General features: G+C 39.7%; 1 protein-coding gene across 1 annotated transcript; it reads right to left on the bottom strand.

Moving 5' to 3' along the window:
- Window positions 1–3,352: 3,352 nt before the first annotated feature.
- On the bottom strand, window positions 3,353–25,173 carry LTA4H (leukotriene A4 hydrolase). The gene is made up of 19 exons (XM_044455564.1): window positions 24,944–25,173; window positions 22,882–23,012; window positions 21,573–21,693; window positions 20,645–20,713; window positions 17,530–17,634; window positions 17,323–17,375; window positions 16,767–16,839; window positions 15,169–15,309; window positions 15,010–15,033; window positions 13,451–13,521; window positions 13,246–13,357; window positions 10,708–10,852; window positions 10,523–10,626; window positions 9,234–9,304; window positions 8,636–8,690; window positions 7,203–7,298; window positions 6,196–6,278; window positions 5,593–5,697; window positions 3,353–3,813 (listed from the first exon to the last, which is right to left on the bottom strand). The coding sequence occupies exons 1-19, from the start codon at window positions 25,097–25,099 to the stop codon at window positions 3,678–3,680; spliced, it is 1,851 nt and encodes a 616-aa protein (XP_044311499.1). The 5' UTR covers window positions 25,100–25,173; the 3' UTR covers window positions 3,353–3,677.
- Window positions 25,174–25,273: the final 100 nt, after the last annotated feature.

Below are 25,273 nucleotides of genomic sequence, written 5' to 3'. Positions count from 1 at the left end.
TGTGCTTCAAGAGATGACCTCACTGCTCTGGTTCTGAAACATGACTCAGATTTGTGATCTCTTACATTACTCCTCCGCTGGTATTTTAAAAACATGAAGCAAGCATGCCTGACATTTTCATTATGAATATTTTAAAAACAAATGTGCAAAAAAAAAAAAAAAGCTGCCATTATATCTAAACAGATTTTTTTTTTAAAAAAAATACACATTTCCATGGTGGTTTTCAAGACATTCTAATACACAGTGAATAGCTGAATTCAGACAACCTGATGTTGCATGGAAGTTGTTTACCCCTGTTGGTCTGTTGTGTTGTCCAAAAGCAGTCATGGTATTTCACCGTGGTAAGTTCAGTGTTTAGAAATCACAGTAAGAAACACTGATTTGTCCTATGGTTTCTCTGTTACCATCATGACTTGTCATGCTTTTAGAACTCAGGATCATGGTTTCCATTATCTTGGTATGCAACAGAAGCCCCTGGAAAGTGTGACAACTTCAGAGCCACTCCATCCATCTAGCCTCTGTATGTGGACCAAAATGAAGAGACATGTGATGCAGGCAGGGAGAGATGTACCTCAGGAATGAATTTCAGGTGTGGAGGCTGATGTGGTATATACTAACAACAGGACTGAGTAGAGGGGATGGAAACCATGGGAATATAGATAATTGATCATCTATCAGGTGGACCATAGTATAAAATGAACCATAGTAACCATGCATGGTTGCATGCCATGTTGTGTGAACCTAACCAGTGACTAGGTCCACACAACATGGTGACCCATTGTGGGTAAATACCCATGGTAGGTTGCTATGTTATTTGAATTCAGACTGCTGGAAACATGGTGGCTTCTTTCTGATCATGGCTTGTTCTAGGGCTTAACTGACAATGGGTTGTTGCATTGTCTGAACTCAGGAGATCAATTCAGTCATGGAGCTCACAAGACACTGAGCAAGAGGGGCAAAAATCCCTGTCAATGCTGAGCTTGTCCCTTCCCTCCTTCCCTCTGGTTCCAAACTCAAAACAATCCTTTTGGAATGCAGTTATTTTGTTTAGACTCCACAGATATCAGAACAGTTTGAGCTCTAAATAGCCGCCTACCAAAGCTGATAATAGTTGTCTCTGCTCATGTGAAGAGTTGAATCCAAAGTGGAAACTTCCCCTCAGTCCCTTCCTTTCAGTTAAACTCTGCCCTCAGGGTGGGTCTTGCTGCTGGAGACAGAGACAGAGTAGATGGCAAAGCCCCTCCAACTGAGCAGCTTGTCCTGACACCTCCTTACTGGGTCAAGGACTACTCCCCCCGCCCTCCTGACAATGCTTCCTACCCTTTCAAAACATGCTGATTCTCATGCTCAGCCTGAGAAACTTCACTAGGCACAGTTGAAGGATCTTCAAAGGTTTTGTCCCCGTTTCTCCTCCTGCTCAAAATCTGACAACATTGCCCACTGAACCATCTGCAGTGTGCAAGAGAATGGCTCACTCTCTACAACTGTCACCAGCAACAGCGTCCCACTGATGTCCAAGAGCTACTTGGGAGTGATTGTGTTCGGTTTGCCTCCTTTGTTTAGTCCCATTCATATGTACAAATTCTTTATTTTTCAATGATTTGGGTTGGTCTTTTGGAGTGCACACTTGAGACTGTCCAAAATATATGGTCTTGCTGGTTGATGCCCTTAAGTTTTGGCTGTCAAAGGAAGCAAAGTACACTTAGTTGATAATGCAGATAGAAACTGACAAGGTGAAACTGCATAAAGGCTCAGTTCATAACTTCATTTAAAAAGGAGGAAAAGTAGTGCAATGAAATCTGTAACATATTAGCATGACTTCTAGCTTTGAACAAGAACCCACAAGTAAGCTTACCTTTGCCCTGTCAATATACTGTAGGTTATCTTTCATGAAAGACATTCTCTTTCTAGTTATCCTCCCATCTAAATTGAAGTGACCTTGGATGGATCAGGCAACTGGAATAATACCTCCCCTCCCCCCCCCCAAACCATCATCAGAATTAGAAACTGTTAAAGGGGTGCTTATCTGGTGCTTTCCTAATTCTGCTTATATTAAATCAGAGGCCATCTGCTTCCACCTGAGGACCACTTAAGTCCTGAGAAACATCAGAATATGTAATGACCTGATTTAGCTCAGACTTCAGTCAAATCAATGCACAGCTCTAGCTAGACAGAATTGTAGCTTTTTGTAGGCAGCACAGTATTTTTTTAAAAGCCACCACAAATCCAGTTATCAAAGTAGCTAGGGTACTAACGCAATGACTCCATAGCCTGAATATTACAGGCCTTCATGACTTTTTGATAGGACACCATTGCCTGTGGCATAGAGGCGGCCTATGAATAGATGGCAGTTTGCAGAGATCATTTGTAAAAATTTCAGGATCCGTATCTCAGAACCCTATTTTTGTGCTGTGGAAACACTGGAAATAAATGAATCAGTTCTTTTTTTTCCAGTTCAAACCACAGTAGCAGAGGTGATTCTATGGTTTTTTAATGGAGGGATCCCATATAATGAATGTGCTATTTATTTTACTTGATCTTTACATATGTGTGAAATGGTGAATGTGCATGTGGACAGAAGTGTGCTATATCTTTGCTCTGGTTGTGTAACCCCCCTCTTGATTCCGACACCACTGTGCCTCTTGGCCCTGTCATCTCCTGGTTGCTCCATTCTTATCCCCAAAGGTATCACTGCATTTTCCTTGCCTGTTAAGTCATCCCATCCTCCTCTACTGGATGCTGCCTGCCTCTCATGCTGCCTGCCTGCCTGCCTTCCTCTCTCTCTCTTTTTTCTTTCTCTCTCTCTCTCTATCCTGCTTACCAGGTAGTGGTAATCTTTATTTACAAGGTGGTCAGGCTTGCCTTTTGGCATTTTGGGGAAATAAAGATGTGAGGTTGGTAGAAGTTTGTTTTTTCCAGTTAATTCAACAGGAAGGAAGGCTTATGAGCACCAAGGAAGGTATGTCTATGCTTATTGGGCGATTAGATACTCTTGATTCTTCCTACAACTTTAAGTTTTTCACTAACTTGACATTATGGACATAAAGGTTTTCTTCATGAGAGAGAGAACTTGTATCAGGCATTCACATGCAGATTGGAGTAATATTGCCAGTTCATAGCCTGTTTCAATTTCTAATCAGCTCTGTGTGGAGGTAAGCAAGTGTATTAATTTAAATATATTTTGGCATACAACTCTCAGAATGCTAACTAAATTTATAGGCTGAAGTATGTGGAGGGCCACCAGCTGTCCACCCCTATTTTAGGGAAAGAAAAAGCTCTGTGAGCTAGAAGTCTCTAGCAAGTCTCCAGTGAACAAAGCACTGTCATGTAATTAAGTTTATGGAAAGACAAATTGATTTAACATAAAAAGATTTATTTCCTCAAAGCAGTACAGGTAGCAAAACATTGCCAACTCTTGCTGTGGTTCAGTGATAAGTAATGTATGAAAATATAGCATAAGAAGTTTTATTAGCTTTACAGAATTATATATGAGCATGCTGTTTTTATTCCAGAATGCCAGCATGAAAATCTAGAAAAAGCTTGATTGTTTCAGGTACAGAATAGAAAGCTAGGTTAGTAATCAAACATGCAAGTTGCCATCATTTTGGGGAAGGGGAAGGAAGGGACATGTGGGGAACAGAGAAAGTGAAATTAGCCTCTTATGGACTCCTTTATCCTTAAGTCCGCAAAGTTTGTCCATCCAGTCCCAGGTCTTTGGCTACCAACATTGCAGTCACAGGATGCATGGAGGCTTTGTGCTGCTGGAAAGCGCTGATGGCTTGTTCGCGAGATTTCTCAGATTTATAGAGGTCTCTGCAATAAATTCCATACAATAAAAATTAAATCAAGGTCTGGGTAGTTTTCAAGATTTGTACTAAGATGCTATAGAAGTATCTTCAGGACAAGTTGCTTTTTAAACTTAAAAAGCTATCTGGACCAAAGTATGTTCATGAAAGACATACAATATAAACATTTTCAGAATATACTGAAATGATTTTGAAGACATACAAACTTTGCTTAACATGACCACAAGGCAAATAAGTGGCTTATTTTCCCTTTCATCATCATCTTGCATATATATCCTGCTTTTTTCCCTCTTAGGAACTCAAGGCAGCTTACTTAATTCCATTTTATTCTCACAACCACCCTGTGAGAAAGGTCTGGCTAAAAGTCTGTAACAGGCCAAAAGTCACCCAGTGAACTGCATGGCTGAGTGGGGACCAGTACCCAGATATCCTGGGTCCCTAGTCCTTCACTCTAACCAGCATATCACACTGGCTCATGCAGGCATGTGCAAGCTGCATGATATGCCTCATTACTTTCACAGTCCGTGGCTTCCCATGTTGTCAAAACCTGGTAAGTGGGGACACAGTGGGGGATGGCTTAAAACCCACCCAGAACTTTACAACAAGCCACGGGTTCTGGGGTGGTTTTAAGCTAGACCTGCTACATGTTTAGCCTTCAGAAGAGAACACTGTGGGGAGCTACAACTGCACTCTTCAAGTACTTGAAAGGATGTCAGAGGGAGGAGGCTCTTCTTGATCAACTCAACAGTGCACAATATGGATTAATTAGCTCAAGTTACAGGAAGCCAGATTCTGGCTAAACTTCAGGAAAACTTCCTGAGTTGTAAAGAAATGTAGCAACAGAACCATTTACATGGAAAAAACCATTTACATACTCTCCCATACTGGAAGTATTCAAATCACAGCTGGACAGCCCACCTGTTACAATCATGCTGAAAGCCACATGGGGTAGTGGTTAAGAGTGCAGGACTGGAACTCAGGCGATTTGGGTTCTAGTCCCCACTCAGTCATGGAGCCAATGTTGGGCCAGTCACAGACTTTTAGCCCAACCTACCTCACAGGTTTGTTGCTATGGGGAGAAGATTGAGAGCAGGAGGAAGAGAATGATGTAAGCCACTTTGAGATTTTTTAAAGGCAGGATAAAATTCTAATAAATAATAAGGAATCTTGCATTGAGCTGTGGATTGGATCCTATGGATCCAATCACAGGTCTCTTCCAATTCAATAATTCTATAATTGCATAAAACATGTTGCAAATCCTTGCTAATGCTTTCAAAACCAGAGAATAGTTTTCCCCAAGAAAACAACTCAAGTTTTTTTGGTGGCCTAATTTAGCTGCTGTCCAGCTAAATTAACGTTCTCCTTTCAGAGCAATCTTGCTTGCTAAGATCAACGGCTCTCTCACCCTGCACTGTTGTAAAGCGGCTATGGCTGAAGACTGACTAAAGGCCTAAGTAGCTAGTAATTATCAGTAATATGGTAGTTTTTCACACATCTTGTCATAAAAAGGACTGGTAACTGCACTGATACCTTCTATGTTCACAACATGAAGTTTAATCCCTCAAAGTTCCACAACTCAGTTGTAATTATTGTTTAACTCTTGTATTATAGTTTTGGCAGTCATGATTTGTTTAAAATCATTATCTCCATCAAGTCAATATAATTTGAGTAAAAATCTACCATACACACATTCAGAATTAACATGTGGCGAATAATCAATACTGAAACATTTTTGCCTGATTATGTGTAAATGGTTAAGGCATACATATTTTAATAGTTATCTTACTTAAACAAGGGACGAGTGAACTTCATTCTGCCTTGTTCCGTAGCCATCTTTAGTGCAAGAGGAATGGCATCTTCCCATTGGGCTTGAAGGCAGAGGCGCAGCCATCTGAAACAGAACAGTTCATAGTCAGTTAAATGGGTTTACAGCAAGTTTAAGAGAATTCAGTTTCTGCAACCCAGTCCCAGATTTCTCAACTATGCAAGTTACAAATATATATATAAGTGCTTACATAGTTTATTTTATTTTTAAGATCATTTATTCTACAGATTTGGATTCTGTAGAGAAGAAGGGGAACGGCACATCAGAAAGCGTATTAGGAATGGGCTTGTGGGAAACAGGAGTAAGCAAATACTAGTCGCAAGCAGAAGAAACAAGCTCCCTGGCAACCATCCCCTGCACCTCACATATCATTCAACTATCTGTCTGGTGAAATATCAGCAGACACCAACCAGACATTTTCAAGCTTCTCTTCAGTCAGGCTTTCTAATAGCCCAAAGCCAAGTGCCAAATTAGTCTAATGATAAGGAAGCATTTGCCTTACAGTGTATTATACACAGTGCAACAAATCCATGACATGTTGTATTTCACGTGTATTTTACATACCTGAATCTAATTTCAGAATTGTTCACAGCATTGAAGTTATATACCTCTTGCATTTGTTTTACATGACTTACTGGAAGCGGGTTCTATAGAATATAGAAGAGGAGAAAAGCAGGAGTATCAAAACCAGAATGTCACACCTGAAGGGGAACGTCACATCTACACGGACACAGAGGATACAAAGCAGCAAAATGATGTCCATTCTGTAGTCTGCCATCTGAACCTATGTTCTGTAGTCAGAGTGGTCTGAAGAGTAGTACAGTTAAGGAATGCGGCAAACTTCTTATTTTAAGAAATTGCTACAGCCACTCCAAGCTTCAGCAACCACCCAGTCAGCATTGGGGCAAGACCATCCACCAACAAAACAAGTATGACTTGCTGAAGGGTCAGGTGATGGTTATCATTTTTTAGCAATAAAATAATTAAATTATGCACATTGTTTTCTAGAAAATTACTATTGTACACTTAATGGATTACAGTATGCTGTAAGCATAGCTTTTATATGCACTGGGAAATCAAAAAATTGTGTGACTTGATGTTCATTTTACTGTGGTGGTCTGCAACCAAGCACACAATATCTCCAGGTTATCCCTGTATAAGAAGTCATCATGCTATCAGGTTCTTTTTTATATAATAAGTTTTATTCAACATAACCCTAAAACAAAGGAAAACTAAAAACAACATCAATCAGCAGAAACATCGGACCTGCTGGGTCAGCCCCCACATTTTTTTCTATTTATGATAACTTAAAAGCACATTTAAATCTACCCGAAGTCCTGTTTCTCTAGCCAATAATAAAAAGAGTCCCAAGTTTGATAGAAATATGCTATCAAGTTCTGAAACACTTCATAGCAAATGTATACTCAATACTTTATAGAGTATTGCTATAACTGAAAAATGTATTGCTTTCCTCACCTGACCTTCACATTTACAAAATGTAACAACAACAAGGGAAAAAAGGTAATAGAAAGGTTTGTGTTCAGAGGTAAATACGTTTTGCCTGCACTCACCTCCAGCAGCAATAGTGCAAGGAATTCAATATGCTGATGTGAAGACATCTCTCTTATATCAGCTGAACTGAAGGAGTTAAGATTACTCTCAGTTGCCTAAAAACAAGCAAAAGTCAGTAGATATTTGAAATTCAGAAATTCCACCTTGCAAAATATAAAAGTTTCAACATTTTATTACAAAACTCTATTTAGATAGAAGGCCTCACATTGGGCTGGTTTGCATAGTTGGAGAAGGAAAATCAGATACTCTAACTTACTTTGCCATCCTGCACATGCCACTTGCATACCACACAATTACTATAAATATCCTCACGAGATATGGTTTATTGTGCCATCTGAACCCAGCAAGAGTGGTGGGTAGGGGCAATTTACAAACTACCTCATGACTCTAGATAAGCCATGAATTCCATGGTACTTTGCAAACCCACTTGCCTCTCAGCCTTGCCAGGTGCAGACAACACAACAAATCACATCTAACAAGGAAAGTTATGATAATTCCACAGCATGCACTCAACATGTGTAGTGAGAAAATGAGCTGTAATGGCTTTTGCTCCTTTCCCAAACATGTGAACCCAGGCAATGTCCCCTGTGACCAAGATGGACTTCCTGCATACTACAGTTGTGCATGCAATAGCAAATTTATCTTCCCTCTCTGCTCTGGTTGCTTCCCAAAAAAGGGAAGCCCTTGCTTCCCTCAAGCTGTGTACAATTGTGACTGAGTACAAATTTGTATTGTTGAATAAAAAATCATGCAGCTAGATTTACTCTCTAAAGTTACTGGTCAACTTGAAGTGAGTAAACTAACCAGTGAAATTTGAAAACTTATGCTAAAACTTAATATTTAAGATTTGAGATTTCAGACAAAGAAAAAAATGGACTTTCTTCAGGTCTATGTTAATTTTAACATAATTTTAGCTTGCTTTGGAGGGGAGCTCAGAGTGTCTGTTTACCCTCGGCTTATGGGCTCAGATCCTTTGCCCAAACAAATACAGACTATATTTGAGGGTTCTCATTATCTCAAAATACAAAAACGCATTTTACCTGGCAAAATTACACTCCATATTTCCCTGGGCAATTCCTGGCCATTACATTTTTAAGGCCTGTTCTTAGGAAGTGCAATAAAATCAGATTATACTTCTGCACTGAGTCCTTTTAGTGTTATTTTCTGTCCATGCTAATGGATTTATTTGATTTTAATCTGTATGGTTTTAATGTCAAGGGAATGTTCAAGGTAATTTTTGAATACTGCTATTATAACTAATTCTGTAATGGTGGCAAGATAAGCTTTACCTCTCTGTAAATATGACCCTGCTTTTTATTGTTTGCTTCCTATATGGGTCAGTTGACTAAGAAACCTTGATGAAGGACAAAGTGGAATGCACTAGTAGCATACATTACACCTGAAGTATTTTTAACAAAACTCATTAACTTACTTTGATCCATCTTTGGCTCAAGGCAACACAAGCATTTGATAGTGTTGTATCATACCTGGTAAAGACAGAAAAAGAAAATTTACACACTTACTGCCAACATAGGTGTCTTGTGCATGAACTTACAAACAGCCTTCTTTTACATTTCTCATTCATCACTTGAATAAATGTTACTCCTTATTACAACATTATAATAGTAACATACAAAACTAAGATTGCGAGTCAGCCCATGAAGGGTATAAATGTAAATAAGTTCAAGGAAATGTTTCATGTAGCAGACCTATTTAGTATAATCTTACACATTTTGTATTTTTATTATTAATAATCGTTGTATGTTCCATTTATATCATTTAAGATGAGCACGTTTTAGATATTCATCTTGTGCCCAACATATAAACAAATTTGAATAAAGTATCAAGATTAATAGATATAAACCAAAAGTAGGAGAACCTTATGAATTCATAATTTAAGGATCCAATATGATCTAAGATATATATTTGGATTAAAACAGAATTTAAATGTTCTCAAATGGCCTTTGAATACAAGCACAAAGATTGATGTTAAAAGATTGATGATCATTTCAAGAAACTCTGTTGCTTACTTTGGTTTTTCTGGTGGCATACCAGGAGTGTTCATCCAGGCATTCCAATCAACTTTGTCAAGAATATCAACCTAGAATAATAAATCATTTATCAAACACTTTCAAGTGCACTTGTTTCATAATACAAAAATACTGCATTTCAGGCCATACCAGCTGATGACAATGTGACACTGAATTAAATACTGTCATTGCATAATGCAAAAGGAAATCAGAGGATTCTACAATTTCTGTAGCTGAGACTGAAGGATTCCTTTATCTCTCTAATGAGAGAAACATTTTACTCGTTCACTAATACTATCCCAATGAGGCAGATATCTGCTATGAACATATGCACGTTTCTTCCAAAGCAATGCTGATTTTGATCCCATCACTCAGTATGACCATATTGATTAACTACCAACTATGGTATAACTGAAAAACTGACATAAAATCTATATGAAAACTGAGCTCCAATAAATGATTCAGCAATGTGGGCTGTTAAGGCAATGGAAGGCTGAGTATTGTCAGATATTATATTCTTCAGTAAATGTTGCTTTATAAACATGATCATGACGCAGCTGATCATGAGGAGCATTCATAACTCTGCAAGGCTGTGACCTCCAGAGCAGGTAGCACCAGAACAGGTAGCATAGTACTTTTCTATGCAGAAATTTACTTCCATAAGCAAAAGTGCCCAACAGCTCAGATGTCTTGTTCCCATATACTGCATAAAGAATTGTAATAGCACTAAAAAAAATTTAAGCAAAAAATTTCTGTGATCTCGTCAAAGCTGTTTTTTGCCTTATATTTCATCCTTCTAAAAATGTCAAGAGTCAGTAAATCCTTGTTCCTTTGAGCATTTGTTTGCTACCTGTCTTGGAGCTTTCTAAGAAGAAAGACTAGCCATAACACACACATTTCCAGTAAGCCAAAGTGGAAACATAATGAACTGACATTTGGATTATGCATTGATTTGAGCCCAGGTTTGCTTTCAGCTTCTCAGGCAAAACATGTTTGAGGAATATGGTATTCTTCTAAAACAGTTTACTATGAATATTTCAGGCTGCTTAGTGGTAAAGTGCATGTTTTTTGTGCACTAAGTCACACATTCTCTTCCCATCACTACTTAAACATGTAGACTTTAAAAGCCCAAGAAAAGCCTTGGGGGCAACTACTAAAAGAGCAGTGGACTAGACAGAATATTGGTACAACTGCATATGACAGCTTCATTTCATTTTGCCACCTCAGAATATATTTTATTTTGAACCAATTATAACAAAACATTTTGAACTGTAAGAGTAGCACTTAACCTTGTCCTTGAAATATGTGTACAGGAAATTCTTCCAGTCCTCAGTCCTTATACTCTTGTATGCAAATTGCTGGATGTATGCCCTCAAGAAGCCGATAAAGACATCTGTGGGCACATAAGATGTATTAAGCATAAATAAAATGTCATCACAAAAAAATGCCCCACACCTGAAGAGTAACTGAATACCTGGTCCACCAAGAAGCTGTTCAAGATAAAGTAGTAAAGCAAAGCCCTTCTCATATGGAACAGAAGAATATGCAACATCAGGGTCTACTTCTTTTAGACAAGGGATCAGTTTCGTGACAGGATTTGTACTTCCAAGCGTTTTGATCTAGTAAGAGAAATACATTTATGAAAATGGAAGCTATTATAAATTTAATGGGGTTCAACCTGCCAGCCCTCTTGACACTGAGAACAGACCAAGTACAACCTGCAACACTGGGTAAAACTCATCAGCCACCTTGCCAAAACATTTTGTACTCTAATGCAAGGGTGGGAACTTCCATGGATTGAGGGACACAATGCTTCTCCAGACCTCACTGGAGACTGCAGTTCTGCTGTCTGCTGCTGAATTTGCCACTGAAATTTGGTAACATAGCAGCAAAAAAGTAATAGTTTTGCGTTATAAGAAAACAGGCAGGGAGCACATAGCTTGTTTTAAGGCAAAATTACTGTTTGTTTGCCACAGTGGTAGCAAATTCAGCAGTGGGGGATCGGAATGAAAAAGCCTGGAGGAGCTGTATGTTGCCTACCTCTTGTCTAATGGGACAGATGTTTTTCCTCAACAAACCTCCACTCAAATTTCAATGCTTTTGTTCTACTATCTCCAGGGGCACAGGTTAGGCTCAATACAAAACCTCAACTTACTCAAGTATGCTAGCTTTAATTAAAAAGTGGCAATGTTCCAGATTTGTCTAGCTCATGCATCCAGCATGGGTCATAACCCAATGCCTGATTATCTAATTGCATCCTCCAAGTGAAAACCCAAGCCAAATGGAAGAAAAATCTCACTGTAATGTCAAGAAGATGGGGAACATACTCAAGAATGGAATTCTATAGCAGTGGATCAATGACAGATTATCTCAGAAAATTCATTGGAGCCTGGTGAATTCAGAGCAGATATTTAAGTATTCCTTCTGGAAACCCACAACAATGCAACACAGAAACACACTTAAGTGCCCTGGAACTAGAGAGCAGAAAGGAAACATATTCTGGTTCCTGCTATTAGTCAAGGATCTAAGGCCAATGGAAGGCTTGTACCCACTGCTTCCCAGAAACATTATCAAGGTGAGGATGAGGTCATCCTAGCCCATCTATTGTTGGGAGTGAGATAGATGGCTGATTCATGTGCTCATTCTCAAGGACTGCTGGCTAGACTTCAGAGGAATCAGAATGTGAAGCAGAACTGGGAGGAACTTGGGAATGTGGGCCAAGCCAAGATGCTGAGATGAGAGACTTATCTCAAGGCTAGACTCCCTAGGTGGGTAGGCTGTCTCTGGGAAGAACTAAGATGCACAGATGGTAAGAAGGGATTTGGAACAGGGGAGTTTCTCAGACTCAGGCAATATGGACACAGCACTTGACTCCATGACATGTTACCAGCAGATGAGGGAAGCCCTGTTAGAGGACTGACATATGCAGAGCAGATGTGCCCACTTTTCAAAGGCCCCTCCCCCAAAGGGATGGGGCACAGGCATGCTCATGAGAGTTCCTGGAGAGGCTGGGGTCAGCAAACCACTCTGTGCATGCTCAGAGATTCAGTCTGGGTGTTTTGTGCTTTTTAGTCAATAAAGAATATTTTGTAAGGGAAAAGGTATATGGCTTTTGAATGCTTGAAGGAGGAACCATGGCTCCCAGCTTCTATTGACTGTGGAAGGAGCAATAGCAGGGAGCTCACCTCTTCCTCCCTGCAAGAAAAAAACACAGTTGCAACTGACAGTTGCCCTCAGATTGAATGCCAGGAGAAAGAAACTCCAGCCTCATCTATCAGTCAAAGTTCCAAGAAACACTAACTTCTAAAATGCATTTAAATGCCTGCTAATAGCTTATCACCTTATTCTAGACTTGAAAAGCTTATTGCTTCCCTTTTCCTTTTGCCCTCCACTCTCCTTCCTGTCAGAGTAGTTGGTACCCTGATGGCAGAATCTGTCTGTATCATTTTATTGATATGAGTCACTGTGGGAGAAAGTAATTGTCCAAACAACATGGCATGATAAATATATCCATATAAGATCCAGAAGCTTGAATTTTTCCCAGAAGACAATTCAGGATGATGTAGACCTTGAAACACCACTATGAATGTTCATGAAAACTCTCATCCATATCTTGCACAAAATCAAATATGGGCTGTGGTTTGTTGTACTAGCACCAGCTTCTAAATGTTTAACAAGAACATAACTAGAAGCTGCTTGTGACATCAATTAAGATGTGATATCATTTAAGACTGCTATTAATTGTTCTTGAGGTATTCAAGTTATTTCTTTACTTCCTATTGTGGCAACAGGAAGAAATAGGAATAGCATTTTTTTCTCATTCATCTTTACTGAATGTTTTTAATCTGAAAGCTGTCTTAGGGACTATAATCAAATACCAGCATGGGGAAGGACAATGAGGTTAGTTCTATTTTGCAAAGCTAGGATAAATTTACTTTTCATTTCACATGTATTCACAGTTTTAAAATTCAAGTTATTTAAATCAGTCTGCAATTTATTTAATAGCACTTACAGTATTTTGCAATTCTCTCCAGCCACCCAGTGCCTGGAAATGTCTGAACTGTTCACCAAAGAGCCGGCCACCAATCCTGCGTTCCAAATAAACTGTGTGACCCTCATTTAGCCTGAAAACACCAAGGACACGTGTGCTTATTTCTGTATCTCAGACACTCCTGAATCAAAACACACAACTTCTAAAAGCATTTGATTTCACCTACCAAAAGTGCTCCCAAGTTTTGTTTGTTACCAAATTCCCAGTCCAGCTATGAGAAATTTCATGTGCAATGACCTGAAATGCAAAGAAAGTGTCACAGGCACATTCTGAACATTTATTATTTAACCCTCACAACCCTATAAACTGAAGGGAGGGCAGCAAAGACATACAACTGGAACCACTCACATGGTGCTTTTAATTTACATACTATATTAGCATGATATTACACTCCCCCCATCCCCATTTAGGCAGGCCTGGACAAAGGTTGGGCTGCAAACTAGGAAGGGTACCCACCCCACAATCACAAATAATCCCTCCCACCTCCTTTCACATTCCCGCTTGCCTTATCCTGGCTGTATGTGACCAATGCACTGCTGCTTCATACCATTTCCACAGCCCTGCTTACTACAGTTAACTTGGAGGTGGTGTTGCTTAGTGTCTGTTCTGGTCATTCAGCACCCGCCCCCCATCCATCACAGGCATTTTGCTTGCTTTGGTGGTGGCACTGGTGCATTTCACATAGGTCACGTCACTCTTACACGATGCTTGTTGCCTGCTTTCCATTACTCCTGTCATCCACTGGAGTTCTACTGATTTCTCTGCCAGCAATGGCCACTTGTGTATTCCCCTTTATTCAGTGAGATTTATATATTCAAGAAAAGCAGTTATTATAGCAGACTATTCTCCATAAAATTAGTTTGACTTCAACTTTTACTGTGGCATTAATAAGAGCCAGGCCTTTAAAAAAACCTCCTTAATTCAAAACATATTACTTGCAAATTTGTTTCAGGAAGGACCCAGTTCTAAGCAATGTAGATTTAATATGCAACATTCCAAAGAAAGGTCCACAATTCTGCTTTCTTGTTCACCAGTTATGGTTTCCAGGATACACAGCACAAAGATAGCCTCTTTTAAGTATTACAAATCAAGTGAAGGAAGAGTGAAAGGAGCAGAATAATCTGTTACTGTGTTGAGCCAGGCACAAGCACCAATCCTGTCTCCATACGAAAGAACTCCTAATAAGTATTCTTTTGTCTGAACATAGTTTATTCATGTGGCATTGTTTTCAGAGTTCTGTGAAAAGAAATTCTGAACTGGGCATTCTTGCAGGTAGAATGCTAAGAGCTAATTCTGGCTTACCCACTCACCCTGCACCCATCTAAGTCTTCAGAAATGTTATGGGACCTTCCAAAATGTGGAAGGTGGCACTGGGGCAAAGACAACTTTCCACCTGAAGAAGTATCCAGTTTGCAGAGCAAGAACCTTTCCTAAATCTAACTCACTTCCACAAATGAAAGTTCTCTTGCTTGCAGAACAGCTGTACTCAATCCAACTGACTGTTTGGCATTTTATTAAACTATACTATTTGCAGGTTTTCTTGTTAACTTATGCTGCAAGTAATGTTTAACTGTATGAAATCATTTAGTATGAATGATTTCTAATACTAGTTCCAATTAGAAATGCTAAATGGATTTTATACAGCATATGCCATGTTAGGCACATGAGTTAAACTTCAGAATATTATAGCTATGAGTAGTGGAAGAAATCTAGACTTATACTTACATTGGATAATGATCTGTCACCAGCCTGCAACAAAGATAAAAAAGTTATTTCCATAACTCATGCCAAGCACAAGATTCATATGCTTTTTCCAAAATGTAAGCTTCCACAAAGTTCCTAAAGAAAACTATGCTACATGATCCATAGCAAAATCACACATACCAGTAATGTTGGTGTTACAAAAGTGAGGCAAGGGTTTTCCATACCACCATATGGAAATGATGGTGGCAACACCAGCAAGTCATATTGACCCCATACATAAGGTCCTGCCAGGTCTTCTGCTGTTTTCAACATAGCTTCAGCCTGAAACAAGAATTAGCAAAGCTGAAATAGATATTAGGAAGCATTTCCTGAGATATTAATACACAAATTGTAAAAACCCAAATTATAATCTGGTTTATACAGTGCATCAAGGCTGAATGGGTTGCTGTATCTGAAACTTGAGCACACCCCACACGAAGCTTCTGTTTGGGCAACAAGTCACTGCAACAACCCAGGGGTTGTTTGACTCTAGGGGTTGTTTGACTCATGATTGTGTTGTTAGCAGAAACAAGGAAACCAACTCTTTCATGAATTGTGGAGACGGGCTAGCAATCCACTTGGCAAGAGTGGCAAAAATCCCTGCTGCTCTTTGTGATTTTGTTCATTCCGCTGCCAGTGACAGACCCACTGCTGATTTATTATTTTTTGGGCCCACAAAGATGTATGAATTTTATTATTTTTATGATTAGGTTCGGTTGTTCTTCTGCAGGTGTGCAACTGCATACTTCAGGTTGTTCAATATGTGTAGTCTTGCCTGATAAATGATCTTTTAAGATTCAGCTGGAACTGCAAGGTGCAGCAGGCAGCAGACTGATAAGGCTGCTGATGCAGGGGTTGGAAACACTGCCCTATGAGGAGAGACTGAGGGAATTGGGCATGTTCATCTTGAGAAGAGAAGACCGAGAGGGGACATGATATCCCTCTATAAGTACCTCAAAGGCTGTCACAAAGAGGAAGGTCAAGATCTCTTCTCGCTGATACCAGGGTGTAGGACACGGAATAGTTAAGTCAAGGTGCAACAACCCAGGTTTAGGCTAGATATCAGGAAAAGTTTTCTCACTGTCAGAGCAATGCAACAGTGGAACCAGTTGCCTAGAGTGGTAGTAGGCTCTCCCACACTAGAGACATTCAAAAAGAAACTGGACAGCCATCTGAGTGGGGTGATGTAAATTGGTGTCCTGCAGCAGTAGGGAGTTGGATCCGATGGCCTTCATGGCTCCTTCCAGCTCTACTATTCTGAGATTCTAAGGCTAGAATGTGTACAGTATAAGCTAATTTGCACAGCTGCCCACTATCACTTGCCTGGCTGTCAACTGAAATGGAAGGGGTGGGGGGGTGGGGAGAAGCAGTGAAAATAGGTGCACCATGAGGGGGAACTCCATTAACAATGTAATTCTCTGGCTTTAAGTGCTGAACCAACAGTTTTCACTGTCTTTTAACATTTTAACACTTCCCTTGGTTTGTAGCTAACCAGGAGGGGACAGACTAGAGAACTGATGGGTAAACAAGCCACAGCATGCTCAATCATTTGTTTGGGACACTGGGCATAACTTATTTACAAGTGGCTTAATGTAATGTAAAATGTAAAGCATCAGTGTCTTGGGAAAAATACTGAGTTATTTTCTTCTGCAAATTTTACAGCCATTAAAAATTGAAGTGACAGCTATTCACTTTCTAACAATATGCAAAAGTCAGATAAGCAAAATATTTTCACCAACCTCTGCAAATTCATGAGCTGATTTGTCTACCAGCTCCTTTTCAGCCCACACCAAAGTTCTGGGGCCAATCTCTCTGAAAAATAAGATTTGGTTAGGAAAAAAAATAAGAATTCTCCCTTTGAAGTTCTGCTTATTTCTTACCACAATGTGTAAAACAGTAATTTAATAGGTAGGGCAAGTGGAAAGATGGCAAAGAGCATTACTGGAAGGTACTAAGTTGCATGCAAACAGTTCCTTAAAGTATTTCTGCCAAAGCTAACATAATACAATTCTTGTTTTTACCATGGCTCAAGGAAGAGGGATAAGATCTCACCCACCTTCTCCCACAACCCTTACCCTGTTCTGAACAGTTAGTTGTCTCTGAGGTCTTTTGATCATGGATCATCCTAAAATATTTTGTGATCTGGCTAACAGAAGCAACAATGCAATTATGTATCCCCTGTACATGTGTGTCTAGATAAACACATCTTACAGCACCAGAACAGAAGAAGGAAGTATGTGAGCCCTGGGAGAAGCTAGGCTCATTCACTAAGCATGACCATTGAACAGCACTCACCTACTTTCCAAAGCCCCAACAACTAAAGCAATCAGATAGGAGGGTATTGGAACCTAACCCAAAGAAGAGAAAGACATGTTAGTAAGTTAAAAACTATAAACAGATCTACAAGTTTAGACATTTTTCACATCTAAAATCTTGTTTTCTGAAATGAAAGTTATCAGTGTGAATTATACCACAGTGAGCTGAAAATGCATATAGCCTTACATTCTGAATGAAACGATAAATCTTCCGAGTGCTGTCTTCTGGGTCAGGCAAGTCTCCATCTCTCTTAGCACTCATAAGAGCCACCAGTTCATTTGGAACAGATACCTAGTCAAGTTCAAAAATAGATGAATGGTTTCATGTTATACATTTCACATTTTACATTCCATTAAACCTTAGAATTCAAAGCTAATGCTACAACATGGATCACACAAATACTTCTCACTTCTATTCTTATGCATTAGTCATAAGCATAGATACGTTATGCTAAGAATTAAGATACTACCAAGGCAGCTATCAAGGAAAGGGGTTTTGCCAATTATCTTGCAATTTTTAAAAATAATCCCTTATTGCTTTTATCCAACAACCTATTAGAATACAGGAAACTAATTTTACAACTTTAATTTTGAGAAACTGTTTTACCTGAAAGTTTATTTATTTACCTGAACAGTCTAATTTGCTCAAAATCACCAAAAAGAGGTTTATCAGAATTAAAGAAGTGTTGCAATGCTGAGTAGTCACTCATCCAACAATGCACATGTCCACTAGACCATCCAAGCATTTGGCACATATGAGAAACGGTTCTTAGGCATATCAGCTTACGCAATCATAAACTGCAGGCATAGCAAAGTGCAACACTGGGCCTTTTAGCTAACCAGTTCCCTCGTCTCCTGACATAAATGTGTAGTACCTGCTTACCAGAAAGACAACCATGAGAAATCTGCTTTGACCCATGATGCAAAACAAAAATTCTTCAGCAAAGAATAAATATGGTCAGTTTGAAACGTTAATCTGCATTCCTCTTGTTTTCCATCCAAGAATGTTAATTAAGATAGGTATATGTGTGGCCAAACTAGGCTTGGTATAATTCATGTCTTTAGCCCTTGCATGGTCAGTTTTGGTTTTTTTTAAATAACAAAAAGACACTTGTGCAGGCCAACCTCCCCTGAGGCCACCCTTTAAAGGTTAAAGCTACCTTACCAAGTTTTATCCTGTTTGCTTGCACCCCACTGCAGCCAATTTTATTTTAAAAAAGAAAGACCTAAAATAGGAACATCACATGTAGCCTGGACCTGTTCCACTGTTCCATAAAACTTGATTTCATTTGTAATGCAGCAAGCAAGGTAATTACAAATAACACTTATTTGGTAAGATGTATCTTCTAACCTCAAACAGCAGATACGGAAACAGCAGTTCAGCAATGTTAGTAATGTAACAAGAGAACTTCCACATTCTGAAAATTATTAAATGAAGAAGTGTCTTACACGCAGCTTGCTCTCAGTTCCTCTTCAATTTTTATTAACTACTTAACAAGTAACTTGTCACAACTGGATTTGTTTCTTGGGTTTGGGTATCATTCTGTAATTTGACTATGGATACTAATCTGTCTGGCACTGGTAAGCAGGATAACCTTGCCCTGTAGACTGTTAACATTGCATTGTTCTTATACCATCTAACATCAGGGCTTTTTTTGTCATAGAAGGCACCAGAACGGCATTCCGGCACCTTTTTTGATGGATTTTTCCATGTGATTTTGAATCGCCCTGTCGGGCGTAGCAGGTCGGCAGCAAAATCATTAAAATAGTGCATGCGGGCTGCTTGTGTGTCCGTGCTGGTTGTGATGACACTGCTTGGCTTGTGATTGGTCGTGTTGACAAAAAAAGCACTGTCTAACATTATAACAATATCCTACACTTCTAATATGTGTTCTATTTACACAGTAAGTAATATAGTGGTAATTTCAAATGCTACTGGGTTGCAGCTATGATATGTGATGATGTGAAGCAACTTGCAATTAAAGTCTATCAGTTCTCACTGCATCAGGCTCAAATTATGAGCAGACATTCTAAGTGCTACCCAGATGAAATACTGAATGGCTCAACTGCTCAAAGGAATTTTACATGATGGACTTTTTAAAGAGCATAAACACACACTGAAGTTAGAGACTTTTGCTTCCTTGAGCTGGGAAGCCAAGCATCCTCCTAGCCAGATTGATAGCATAACTTTTATTTAACTGACCTATTTGTGTCCTACAACACAAATTCTAAGCAATTTTAGCACAGTAAGTCAGACACAATTCTTTCTTGCATCCCAAGTATGTCTAAAAGAACATTTCTGCTCAACTAAAACTACCAATGTTTAGGAACAACCTTCATACCAGAAAATAAGTCTTATTTCTGACATGGCAAATGAGACAGACATCAAATCTATCATGTGTGGCCTATTTGTAATGGAGGTTAACATACTCGATTTTTGCATATTCAAGAGGGGCTATAGAATAGCTTTTATCAACAATTTTGGCTTAACAAACCACAGTCTATTCTGCTAGGGATGTGTGCTCAGCTCACATCCCCTCCCACACCGGCTTGAGTACTCACTGCATTTCTTTAATCCAGTTTCCTGTTATACCTCTAAGGAAAGCTGTATGGCAATGTCAGCTTACTAAGACCTGTTGAAGCTGTGGTTACTCTGTGGAATGCTGAGATGACTAAGACATCACTCCCAAGCATCCCACTCTGGACAGGTCTTATGTATACACCTGAGCTGAGGCTAATGGAGCTAGAGGAAAGGCAGAGGTACTGTTGGTGGGTAGTTCGTCTGTCCTCCTAAGTGATGTTCAAACTGTTATGAAGGGGCACTGCACTCCTTTTCAAAGACTAGGTTCTTCTTTGGGGGTTTTCATGGATCCAGCATTGGCACTAGATGTACAGCTGGACTTGGAGGCATGCAGCAACTGCTTCAGCTACTGGATGACATAGAATTGTATTAAATAAATTGAGTACATACCCTCTTTCAAGCCAAGATAGTCACTGAATGAAAGGGGCCTTTTTCAGATACAAAAGGATGAGGTAACTAGTTGGAATCTCATGTAATGGGCTGTCCTTACCTATGTGTACCAAAATTATATAAAAAGAGCACAATCTGCTACCTGTCAAGACTAACAGAGCTCAACATTCAGATTTTAGTTTGACATGTTCACTCAAACAGTAGCAGAATATGTGGCGTTTCAAGATATTTGTAATGTTTCAAATACACTAATCCATCTCACATGCAATTGCTAGAGAAGAGTCAATCCTGCAGTTTTTGGTTCAGAGACAAGGCTTCTGGTTTCACGTACCTCTGCATAGTAGGTTAGCTTCACAGAAGGAGTATCCTGGCAGGGAAGAACAGCCCTGCAGTGATGAGCCTAAAAACAGGAAGGAAGATTTTGAATCTCAGAGAGACAACCAGCTTGGTCCTTTCCATGTAAGTTACAAGGGGGAGGGATCAGATTCCCCCCACCCTGTGCTCCTGAGCACTGTTTCTGACCTCAGATCTGAAGAAACCTAGGCATATGGTCCACTATAGGTTAAGGGGCCATAGAATGAACCCTAAGGTAAATATTATTGGTGTTGTTGGAAATGGAAATACCTCAAAGAATAGAAGAGAGAAGAAATACCTCACTGCTAGTTAATGTTCAAAGTAAAGTATCCTACTTGATAAACAGATATGTAAAACTATTTACAATAGTATAGTATTAGTTACTAGTAAGTTTAGTATTAAACAGAAAATAAAAGCAATCCAAGACTGCACAGTTTAGCAATATCACCTGATTTCAGTGTAGAGAAGTGGTTATATATTTTAAGTATCAAAATAATTAAAAGCAGTTTTATATGGCTTACTATTATTCAGCACTAATACCACTTCACTTCTGATCTTTGGTAACATAATTATGTGTCTTCAATAGTCACACTTAGTACTGTAGGAATCATGAAAATGCTTTAACCCATAATATGATCACTTATACACATTAGGTACACAAACCACAATTAGCCCATTCTCTCAGCCACATTATCCCTTCTCTAGCGTGCAGTATGCATTGAGACGATATGTAAAAGACAGAGCTGTGCTAAGCCCCTCAGTTCCCATGAGGTACACTTAGAAGTTGTAGAATTTTGGCCCAAGAGATGCCCACATAATCTGATCCAGTGATAGCAAACTGAAAAATGTATACCTGTAGAAAATGCTGTTCATAACAGAGAAAGACAGCATAACACCTTGCTCACCTGACATTGACTGAAGAGGAATGGATGTTTTTTTCCTGATGTCTGTTCTGGAGTAAACCACTGGAGAGCAGAAGACTTTGGAGAGGTTTCAAAAGAGATCTCCACAATCACATCTTGCCCCCTGCAAGTATTCAAATAGTTAAGAATGCAATTTTGAGTACAGGACCACTGGGTGAAAGTATTTTTGCTGAACTTCTTAGCAAAGTTAGATCACTACCAATCTGTATCTACCGATTCAGGGACAAGCATAACAGGGGGTTTCTCTTAAATGCTAACAGCCAAATAAAACAATTCCATCAATGAACTAAATTTATCTTCATCTTCCAACATAAGAAAAACTAATGAGATTTTCTTGGCTGTATAACAATAGCTACAATCCACAGCTGTATAAATGCAGGGCAGCCATTTGTCTCTCATTCTTTGGGGTGAACACAGCAGCAAAATTCTGTGCATATCCAAGCAATTTCAAATTTCTCAGTTTTGGTTTCATGTAACATTTAGGAAGAGATTAAGGCAAGGAGTTTGTTTACAAAAACAAGGGTGCAAAACCACTTTCAGCCTCAGGACCAAATTCCATTTTGGAAAAAATCTCAGAGTCGTATTGCAGTGGAGTGCAGCCAAAATACTAGTGTGTTTATCTTTAAGCCCTTACTGCCTGTAAACATGCCTTAGGAAGGGGTAGGGGGATGCATAAAAGTCAGGAAAACACCACAACATGTTTGGTCTGGAGAAAGGAGGTGATGCCTGCTAAGGAACCGCAGAAGTCCAGGCTGGGACACCTCAAGGGATGTCAGTGGTCCCTGGGCCTAAGGTTATATACTCCTGACTTAAAATGAATTAAGAAGTTTATCCTCCTACTAGGCCAGAGCAGTGGAGAACTGTGAACTTCAGATTCTCCATTAACACCAGCCTGTATGGCCCATAGTTAGGGACAATGATGGTCCAAAAACACCTTTCCCACAAAATAAAGTTGTGACATATTTCATGTAAAATAATGTTCTAGCTCAATTGCATTAAGCACTTGGCAAAATAAAATAGATCAGCATCAGGTTTCAAAATGACACCAGTCACTGTATCAGACCAAAGACCCCTCTCTCAAAAATATAAACTGTTTCTCATTGCACTTGGTTAGCAGTAAGTCTATTAAATATAATACAAGTTTCTGCCCAATCAATCTACTAATATTTGCAAGAACAGCATGTTTCAATATTACACAAGCTGTTTGTTGAGTGGGAGGAAACATGATAGCACATATCTTAAGATCAGATGATTGGCAGGAGTTTTCAGATATGAAGAAAGAGTAACTTACTTCCCTACTTCAAAAGGTAGAGTGATTTGCAGTGGTGCTCCTTTAAAGCTATGACGTTGTCCAAGAGCAAATTGAGCCTTCTGACCATTAACAACTACATTCTGTATTGTTAAATCCTTTGTGTCCAAGACCTGTTAAGCAAGTTCAAGAGCTATTATTGACACATATATGCCCTAATATGACTTTACAAAGTTCTTTTAGAATAAATGAAACAGACAAAGGGACCGAATATAACTTTTAATATATTAATGGACTCTAAAAATAACTAAATACAAAAAATTAAATAACTGAAAAATATATACAAACTCAGGAAGTATTTATTCCTTTATGCTAGAATTTACCTTATAAGTATACAAATGGATTACAGCAAAATTGTGCGGACTGAGATATTATTTTCTTTGTTCAATTTCCCCAACAGCCAAAGCCCTTGGGAGGACCTGCATCTTCAAATAAAGCTGGAAGAATTTTAATTCTTAAAATTTGACCCTGCAAGGCTTAGGAGCATCTCATGAAGAACAGAAGTCGCAGAAATAACCTCTGCTCCCTGCTTCTCTGGCCATGCATTTTTGTTAGATAATCATTTGAGTGTCTAGCTGAAGTACTTTGGAAAGAGAGGGAAGGAGTGCTGAGATCCAGTTCCTAACCTCAGAGGGGCAGCCAGTACAATTCTTTCTGAGCAGGCTTTGAAGCGGAATAGCAGTGCAGATTCCCAGCTCTGCATCATGGCTGTTTCCAACTTCCGATCTGGAAATCTTAAGTATCCTCTGTCTACCCTTGATGATGTTGCTCTCCACACAAGTAAAGCCATATAGCTTTGTAACATACTCATGTCTGACTTACAAAGACAGCTTTCCCTACACAGTAAGTGTGCATCTTATATGCATCTTTATACTTAATATGCAGAAGCAGAGCTACATAGTTACATAAGCAAAGTTACATTCTGGCCAATGTTCTATATCTTTGCAAAATTAGGAAAGTTTGTTATATAAAGGTGCTGTTTAATGTAAAAAAAAATAGCTCACTCTACATACTAGGAACTGTCCCTTAAGGAACTTACAAAGATTAGATTTTCTCAATATAATTGCACACTGCCAAAAGCTAAAATACTAATGAAACAAGAAAACTTTTGACACTTTCTTTTTGACCCAGATGCAACTTATTCTTGAGGCTAAGAAGTCAATTCTTGGGAAAAATGGTTGCTAAGCAGATGTTTATTTACCCAACAGTACTGAGTAAATCTTTGTGTTTATGCATTGTGGATGTTTTTCAGATTATATGGTCTTTATGGACTGTGTCCCAGAAAATGACAAGATATGGAAGTGATGTGCAAGTCTAGATACTGTTTAAAGAAAAACTTGGACCTCATCTTTGTTTACAGTTCAGAATAAGGTTTAGACAAAGATTTCTCAATTTTAATGATTTATTTGCATATCATATGGAGAATCACACAATCACTCCCCAAGTTATTGAACTTTGAGTCTTAGCAAGCACCTAGAATTTTGCTTTTGCAAGCAAGCTAATATCAGGAAGACAAAGTTCAACTGAAATATAATGAAGCTGTAATACTGCACCATTAATCATTTTAATAGCATTACCTACAGTACTAGAATTTCCATGTTATTATATTTTATGGCACACATTGCTCCCATGGGCACCACTCCTAATTACTGTTCCTCTACTAAGCCCATCATGATCAGCCTAAGAAACTGTTTCATTTTCCTAATAACATGTAAACCACAAACTAAGGACAGCCTTGGCACCCATTCAGTCCTATACACGTTTACTGAAAAATAAATGCCAGTGCGTTTCGGCTCAGGCAGAAGCTGCGGGGCCTCTCTTTTAGGCGAAGAAAAGCTTCCAAGTTTCCACCGCGCGGCACCCCGGCCCTGCGCAGGCGACGGACCTGGGTCGCTCATAGGCAACCCCACGCCGCCGGCTCCCCGCAGCGGGGCGGCACTCCTCCTCCGCTCCACAGCTAGGCCTCGACGCCCGGTAACAGCGGCGGGCTCTTCCCTGCCTCCCCCAGGCGCCTCATGCCCGCCAAGAGAAGGGGCAGCGTTACCAGGCAACGCAGCTGGTCGCGTTCCGACCTCACGGTGAGGGCCGCGGTGCCCCTCAGCGACCGGCTCCCGAAGTCTACGCGGCAGCGCAGGTGGAGGTGGTGGATGCGGCAGGCATCCGGGACAGCGAAGGAGCTCGGATCCTGCGCCTCAGCCATGGCTCTACTTCAAACTCACGCCTTCGCCGACTGAGGCAGCGCCTGCTGACAGAATCCTGAGCGCCAGGCCGGCTGGGCTCCGGACTCCACCCCGTCAGCGTGCTTGCAGAGGGATTCTGGGAAAAGCAGTTCTTCGGCAGGGAAAGAGCTAGAAACTCTGGTAAAATACTGCTA

This window comes from Varanus komodoensis, unplaced genomic scaffold (assembly GCF_004798865.1).
Source record: "Varanus komodoensis strain SLA01 unplaced genomic scaffold, ASM479886v1 scaffold8, whole genome shotgun sequence".
Classification (NCBI taxonomy): Eukaryota; Metazoa; Chordata; class Lepidosauria; order Squamata; family Varanidae; genus Varanus; species Varanus komodoensis.
This window is presented reverse-complemented; position numbering and strand designations above follow the sequence as displayed.

What these genes read in the sequence shown, in the direction of transcription:
- LTA4H (XM_044455564.1), bottom strand. Translation starts at nt 25,099, where the DNA reads ATGGCTGAGGCGCAGGATCCGAGCTCCTTCGCTGTCCCGGATGCCTGC. An exon ending in GGAGAGAATTGCAAAATACT is followed by an intron (nt 10,853 to 13,245) that starts GTAAGTGCTATT and finishes TTCTCTTACTAG; the next exon opens with ATCAAAACGCTTGGAAGTAC. An exon ending in ACACATATTTCAAGGACAAG is followed by an intron (nt 9,305 to 10,522) that starts GTTAAGTGCTAC and finishes TTATTATTCTAG; the next exon opens with GTTGATATTCTTGACAAAGT.